Source organism: Theobroma cacao, chromosome 1, assembly GCF_000208745.1.
Source record: "Theobroma cacao cultivar B97-61/B2 chromosome 1, Criollo_cocoa_genome_V2, whole genome shotgun sequence".
NCBI classification, from domain to species: domain Eukaryota; kingdom Viridiplantae; phylum Streptophyta; class Magnoliopsida; order Malvales; family Malvaceae; genus Theobroma; species Theobroma cacao.
The window spans coordinates 10,301,504-10,309,541 of NC_030850.1; the positions used below are offsets into that span (position 1 = coordinate 10,301,504).

At 33.7% G+C, this 8,038-nt stretch overlaps 1 protein-coding gene across 2 annotated transcripts; it reads left to right on the forward strand.

Annotated features, from left to right (window-relative positions):
• Positions 3,327 to 7,035, forward strand: LOC18612215 (protein JASON). 2 transcript variants are annotated; one of them, XM_007048884.2, is made up of 7 exons: positions 3,327 to 3,605; positions 3,786 to 3,834; positions 3,957 to 4,021; positions 4,107 to 4,354; positions 4,463 to 5,216; positions 5,292 to 5,374; positions 6,171 to 6,445. In XM_007048884.2, exons 1-7 carry the CDS (start codon positions 3,435 to 3,437, stop codon positions 6,328 to 6,330), a joined length of 1,530 nt encoding a protein of 509 aa, XP_007048946.2. In that variant the 5' UTR covers positions 3,327 to 3,434; the 3' UTR covers positions 6,331 to 6,445. The 2 variants fall into 2 exon arrangements, with proteins under 2 accessions (XP_007048946.2, XP_007048945.2); XM_007048883.2 differs by lacking the exon at positions 6,171 to 6,445 and adding an exon at positions 6,461 to 7,035 and having other exon boundaries at positions 3,332 to 3,605.

The window sequence follows — 8,038 nt, forward strand, 5'->3', positions numbered from 1 at the left end:
TCTGATACGTACCCATGCATGATGTTATTGCTTTGGACATTATTATGAATTAAGTGCATTAGGTTTACGAGGTAGACGTGTACAACCAAGCCTTAACATCTGTCGGTTCTACATTTGTTATTTGATGAAAACAAGACGAATGAGTTTTGGGTATAGATGGCATTTATGAAATAATATATATATATATATATATATATATATATAACTAATATTAAATTATTATGATTATACTTTTCAAAAAAAATTATTATGATTATAATTTATATATATACATATAATACCTTAATATGTTTTAAATATATTATTAATTAAATTTACTCTCAATTCTTCTTAATATATATAAAAAATATATTAGGACAACCCTTTTCCCCTCCATCATCGTTGAATTTTGAAGAGCTAGGAACAGGACATTGCCCCACCGCAACATTTTTCCTCACTTTCACATTATTTGGGTCATGGCCGTTTTTGGAAATCTGATTATGTTCGTCATGGATTTGTTTTCCTTTGGTCATTTAACTTTAACCCAGCATGCAATTTACTTTTAATGACATCAAACAATTGGAAGATATCTAGACATTTTCCATGTCATTCTGCAAAGCAAAATAAATCAAATAATGGTAAAACAAAATGTCATGAGCCATATCTTGTCCTCAGCCCTGTTCGACAAAGCAGCTTTCCATACCACGAATAGTTGAGCAACATCTTGAGGTGCAACCCAAGCCAAACCCACGTGTATTATTTAAATCTCAATGGAGTTATGCTTTCTGTCAATCTCATTGAGAAGATCATAAACAAGTGCATATTAACACTTGGGAATTAAAAAAGTGAGCACTCCATATGATGTTTTGCAGAAGCTGCTGGAAAATTTTGGAAACTCAATTGGAGTATGCTAGTGTTATTGGTAGTCTAATGAATCCTATGCATTGTACTAGACTTGAGATATTCTATACAGTTTGTAAACTTTCATAATATACAAGTAATTCAAGTCCTGAACACTTGAAAGCAATTGAAAGAGTCAGAGGTACCTTAAAAGAACTTGGAAATTATGACTAATTTATGAAAAGTATCCAACAAGGCGGATGGTTTCACTTATGCTAGCAGTTCAAGAGTTTGTACCTTTTTTTTTTTTTTGTATAGAACCTCACTTGTGGGGACTTTAGATTATTTCACTTCATTGTTTCACAGAAAATGAAGGGCAAGGTTGTGCAGGTCTTACTTTTTTTGGATAAATAACCACCGAACTATTTATTGTAAGCAATATAATTGAGTATGAGTAACCCGAAAGAGTTATATATGGAAACAATGACTCCATATCCTCGTATGATCTTATCCTCTATATATATGCTCAACCATCATTGCAATCATGAGAACCCTAGATATTTAAGTGGATTGATCATGAAAGGAAATGGATGATTCACTATTTTTTTCAATTCTCAACTCAAAAAATATAATTTTAAAAGAAGAAACTCAAGGTTATATATATATATAAGAATAATTAATTATGTTGGTGTTGATATTATCTCATATTTTAGCTTAGTTTCATGCAAGTTGCTCCATAAAATAAGATTAAGGATTGTGCTAAATGATGTAAAAAAAGACGATCAGGAAAGAGAAACAAACAATGTCGACGGTGTATACTTATTAGTATAAATTTTAGCTATATACATTTCATGTGTTACAATATTGATCCTCAATATGTACTCAGATACTAGTCCACCAATGAAGCAGCAGCTAGGAGGCAGAGGTGGCTTGGCTCAGTGGGTCGTAGCTTGATCAGGAAGAATATTGGGATTACCTAAAAAGGTTAGAAGACGTGATGTTTGAGAGCGACGAGCTACCAATTACATGCGAGGCTAAGAGACAGGGATTTGCTTGGAACGGTGACATTGTGGATGAGATTAGGGACTCAGTAAAGGAGATTAGTCTTTTCAAATATGGAATGTGGTGGTACATCGTCGCTAATCACACTTCCACTTGCGTCAATGTGGTAATATCTGTACTTCATTCTAAACAAATACTACAAGATTGGGCTTTCTCTCTTTCTATTGGCCTCTTGCTTGTCAACTAACTTACGTCTTCCTCTATTTGGACCCCCCCCCAAAAAAAAAAGAAAACAAAAGAAAAAGAAACAAGCTAACTATATATTGAGTTATGGAAATGAGGTGAACTTTTAACTTTATGCTAACTATATATTAGCCAGATTAATTTTATTTGCCAAAATCCTTTTAATTTTGCAAAATTGATACTTGGGAACATTAATAGGAGATAGTTTAATGATTAACTTTGCACCACCATTTGCTTTTGTTATGATCTTTCCAATTTTTTAGAATTTAGACAATTATATGATGTATGAAAAGACATGAGAGATGGTGGTATATAGATATAGACACATGAAGCTTTGTAATTATTTTAAGAGTCAAGTTAACGGGTGTTTATAGGTATATTCGTCACAAATTATATAAGGCTTTGTAATTATATATAGAGTCTATCGACCGAAAAAGGGCATGCCCAGTACTGCCCTAAGAACATACCGAATTATATAAAGCTCCCTAATGTATACCTAAAATAGTTGAATTGAGCTCGAATTCAAGCACAAACTCAGGGTACTTTAAATAATGAGTTGAATTGAATTGTAAGTATTTTAAATAATAATATAAACCACGCGTGAATCTCAAGTTTAGAATTTTCTTAATATATAATATGAAAATAAAATACTATCATACTTATTATTGTATTTATAAATTTTATTTAATTTTAAAACTCAAGCTTACTTCAATTTCAAGCTCTCTTTTTTTAAATCAACAATAATCAAATAAATTTATATAGTATTGTATCAAGTCAACTTGATTTGTTTAGACTTCTATTCGAAGAATAATTAAAAAAAATCTAAAAAAAGTTCATTTTTGGGTAAATGTAAGAAAATAAGAATTCATTTAAAAGAATTTTACTATAATTATTACAAGAAGAAAAAGGTTTTGAAGTACTCCAGATAATACTGAAAAAAAATTACTGATTATCTCGTAGGAAAATAATTAAGACAAATTATGAGCCTAATAAGCGTTAATCAGTAAAAAATAAAAAAACACAAGGCAATGAAAAGACATTCCTTCTACCTGTTCAAATTTACAGCCTAGATGCTACTCGCTACCCCTAGCATCCTTTCTGCGTGCTGAATAGGGCCAATTTCGTAATTCAAACTATCATCAATCAAATTTGCGCACGTGGCATCCTTATATAGCGAGTATCAAATATATTGTAGACGGCCGAGAAGAAAAATGCTAAAGCGATTTTCTAAGATTTTAGAGGCATAATCATCTTTTCCCTCGTTTTGTTTCATTTCAAAATTCAAAAAACGACCCAACAACTCTCCTCCTTTTCTCTGTTAAATCACCGATTAAACCTTAAAGCCCATAAACCAAAAAAAATTCTGATAAATGGTATGCTGTTTCCTGAATGGAGAGTTAGGGTTGGGGATAATCACGAGATCAGTGGTGAGATTTCTTGATCAGACGGTTTGCAGAGCCATGGGATGTTTCTTTGGATGCTTTCGGGTCAGAGACGATCGCTCCCGCCCTCACCTCGTCTCCTCCTCCTCCAAATCCACCGTGCGCTTTGTTTTGTTTTTTCCAATTTTTTTTCCAGTTATCTCGTTCCTCTGTTTGGTTCCTGAGAAAATCCAGTTCAAGAAACACTTTCTTGTTTTCTTTTCTGAGAACAAATTTTAGGATAATGAAAAGGTAGATTTTTGTTTACGTTTGGCTAATTATATCCATATCCTTAAGCAGGAACGTGGAGTTTCTCGAAATCGTTTATCGTCGCTCTTTCTTGATGAAGGTAATGCTAAATTTCGAATCAGCTAATTTTAAGATTTTGTTTTTTCAATAGAAATTTCGGTTCTCAAACTTAGATTTTCCCATGTTTGAAATTGAACCTTCTTTTTGTTTTGATTCTAAAAGAGAAAGGAGATTGTCCATCCAATCATTTGGGGTCTCCACAAATTGATAAAGGTCTCAAGGATGAGGTTTGTTCATCGAGCTTTCTTATTTAGATTGGCTGCTTTCCCTGTTCAATGCAAATCTGAATTCAAAATTTTTACCTTCCTGCAGGCGAAATTCCTTAAAGCTTGTGGAACAATACCAGAGACTCCGGCTGAAATTCGGAAAGCATCTCGGAGGTTTAAGCAGTCGCCGCCTTGTGGTGGGGATTCAGAACCTTCAAAATTCCAGTCATGGCTTCCCAACACATCCATCGATAAGTTTCAGTTGGATAAGCAATCTGATCAGCCCCCTACGCCCATCAAACTTTTCGAGGCGTTGGAGAGGGGGCCAGATTCTTCGGAAAATACACCTACCAGGTTTCAACTTCTGACCTTAAATTTTTATCAACAAATCAAAACATGTTTCATCTTTACATAATTGTAAAGCTGCTTGACATTTGACTGGTGCCGTTTCATTTGTCGCAGTATATCAAATGCAGCAAACACTGGGAGGTTCTCTATGGGTTCTACTGAAGGTAGTGAGGCACTGAATGTCGATAAAACAGTCAAGATTGATATTGTTTCGACTTCAGCTTATGGAAGGAACAAGTCTGTACGCTTTGAATGTGAATCTGATGCATCTTCTTCAAAATCTGAAAACGGTGGTCAGAATTCAAAGAAACTTGAATTACCAGGTTACCAAAGTGCATCAAAGCCCTCGCCTAATCCAACCCCATTAAAGCTTTCTGATGAAATGCAAACCCCTGGAACTGTTTTTCCTTCAAACCTAGAAAACTTGGCAAATGGGAAGACTCGGATCAGGTCTCAATATGTTTATTCGGTCTTGAATCCAGCTGAGAATGCCTCTCAGTTGAATGTGATGAAGGAGGAGCCATTTAGCTCCAAAGAGATGTTGGGAGAGCCGAAAAAATCTCCTGAGCGACCAGAAAATGCCGCCCTCAAGCTAGGAATGGGAGTAGAAGGAACTTCTCGGGCAGAAGAGTCAGAGGTGGAAGGAAGCTTGTCTTCTTGGCTGAAGCCAAAACAGAATAACATTGATGATCGTTATAAAAATATCCAGTCTAATTATAGCAAACTCCCTCCTTTTGGTAGAACCCCTGGGGACAGGCCCATCATTGGTATGGTCGCTGCTCACTGGAATGAGGAAGAGTCTTCCCATGTAACGCCCAAGTGGTGGGATGGGAATGGCATCCCGAATTCAACTAATAAATACAAGGAGGTAAATCTTTTTGCTGGCGGCATTATCTTCTTGCAGTACCGAGCTCTGCTTGATGAATGCTTGTCCTGTTTGCAGGATCAGAAGGTCAGTTGGCATGCAACCCCATTTGAAGAGAGGCTGGAAAAGGCACTGTCTGACGAGAGTCTCATCTCTCAGAGGTATGCTTGCCTTTCTGCTTTGCCAATTTTTTTGTCTGTGATTCTATTTTATATTGTTGCAATTTGGGGGATAGGAGTTAAGATTCAAAGTATTTTACCTCAAACTCAAAACCTCTTCTTAACAAAGTACTTGGTCTGGGTAGTTGTGAGAAGCACAGTTTCACATTGTTTTATACACTTGAAATATGGAGGCAGCTCGCTAGTCATTCAGTCTGTACCTCAACACCAATATCTGCTTTCCTTTTTCCGGTTTTCTAAACAGCAATTCATGTTTTAGATGTTGTAGTCATGGTTTTTGTAACTAAACAGCAATTCCTGTTTCTCTTTTTATTGTTTTTAATTTTCCTAAATTTGTTGTGGCTGAGTTGATTTGCATATTCATAGTATTTGTTAATATTTAGTATCATAATGCAAAGGAGATTCATATTGATTGGCATTAATACTAAAGATCCTTTCCTTTTACTCATTAACAAAAAAATACATTGCTTGTATGTTGTCAAAAAAGTGTACAAATAGCAGCCTAAATGACTAGGGAAACTGCTTAGTTAAACTCGTGTTTCTAGCAATAATCTCTGTTTGAAAACAGAGAGCAAGTGGGAGTGAGAGAAGTACCTGTAACAGTGGCATTGAAAATTTTGCTACATCATTATACTTTGCAGTCTGCATATTTATTATAAAATCTTAGAAAACACTAGTACCTAGTTCCATAAAGAACAGATTATAACCCCTATAATCAAAATGCGTTGCACAAGCATTTACCTACTTTTGATATGAACTGTTTTTGGGATACCTTTAGGTTGGGTGTCTACATCTCTGACCCCTCTGTTGGCCCTTGTAAACAAATTGAAGGAATAACTTCATATTCAACAATTTTGTTGAAGGCGACCTTTTTGCTGGATAACAACATTGTAGATGAAGTGAAAACAAATGGGCCAGGATTGTTTCAATCTGATTAATGCTTCCAATATGGTCCATTCTTCACATGGGAGTGGAAATGATTTTACTTATTTGTAACGCTATTTGTTTTAAACTCCTATTGTTCCAACTTTATATCACACTAATTCTGATTGCTGATTTTAATTACAGTAAGCATGTCAACAAAACACCAATGGTTTTTGATGAGACTGATGAAAGCGATACTGCACTGTCTCAGCTGCGACCTTCCTCACATTCCAAATCAGTTGTTTCATTCTGACGAAGAGTGGTATTGTTCCTCCATTGCATCTCAGATGTAATTGAGTCCTTTAAAACATGAACCAAGGGTTTTAAAGTGATTAAATATCATGGCCGGTTTGTCGTAAGCCATTTCAACAGAGATTTTCTTGGGAATCATGCCGTGTTAATAGTCATGTCAGCAGGATTTAGGGTCTGGTTAAAGTGTATATCAGTGATTCATATGATAAACGGTTCTTAAATGATTTTGACATCATTTTGTTATTCTTGGCACCGTGAGTTATACACCATTTTCAATGTAAGCTGCATCACAGTGTCAATATCCTTAACAGGATTACTGCTAGTTACAGGAATTGGGCGGATCAAGTTTAGGTTCAAGTGTGGCAGATGGGCATTGGGTTTTATGCAGCTTGGACTAGAACTTAGGCCCATAGAATAACTATCCTCATGATGTGGTAATTGGAGGCCAAACCCAAAAGGTTCCCTTACATCACTTCAAAAAGACACTTTAATCCTTTTTATTTTAAAATAATATGTTTGATTCTTTGAGTGTTAACACTGTTGGTTAATAATTAAAAAAATTAAATTTAATATTACATAAGTTTTTTAAGACTTAAATACTTTTTATATTATTTTTTGAATTTAAGCATATTCTCTTTAAAAAAAAATCTATTCACCTTTCTCGCATAACTTTAATAAAAAATTTTTTATAAAAGTTTTGATTTGAAAGTCTAGAAATTTGAAGCTTTATTTGTTTGAAAATCATAAGTTTCTTTTTTAAGTTAAAGTTTATTATTATTAAACTTTTTATTTTTTTAACAGTATGAGAATTTTTTTTTCATTGAAAAGAATATATTTAAAGTAAATATTTTATTAAATGATGGATATTTCAAATTTGATGTTGTTGGATCAAGAGATTAATTTTTTACTTGTGATTATTAATTTTGTTGAAAAATTTTTGCTTGAAATTTATTTTTTGAGATTAGGATTTAAGGTAACGTAAAAAAATTTTGACTTGATTATTATATATCAAAAGTTTAAAGTCTTGATGGTGCACCATGTAGTTGGCTTCATTCTCTATTTATAAGACTTAAGCTTTGTTGCGTTTTTGTTTTTTATTTCCTAGTTCAGCTTTATCGTGTTTTTGATTTGGTTGGAGTTGAGTTTTGCTTTTGATGTAGTGCTTGTTGTACAATTGTTCGGAAAGGGCTCTTGTGGTTGCCTCAAGATTTGATGGGAAGACATTTTAATCTTCTTGCAACTTGGGAAGTAATCTTAAGTTTCTATTTGATGATCGGGTTTGGATTTTTTGGGTTTTTGTTTCTACCATGGTTGGTAGATCTTTATTTTTTTGCATTATGAAATAAAAGTTGCTCTTCAAAAAGAAAAACAATTTAAAATTTTTTCATTATGAATTTTATTAAATTTTAAGTTTTTTTTATCAAATATTTAATTTTATTAAATATCAAAATGAATTTTATTAAGTTTTAG

Coding starts and splice junctions, on each gene's coding strand:
- LOC18612215 (XM_007048884.2), top strand. CDS start 3,435: ATGGTATGCTGTTTCCTGAATGGAGAGTTAGGGTTGGGGATAATCACG. Junction 4,022..4,106: donor ATAAAGGTCTCAAGGATGAG/GTTTGTTCATCG, acceptor ACCTTCCTGCAG/GCGAAATTCCTTAAAGCTTG. Junction 4,355..4,462: donor TCGGAAAATACACCTACCAG/GTTTCAACTTCT, acceptor CATTTGTCGCAG/TATATCAAATGCAGCAAACA.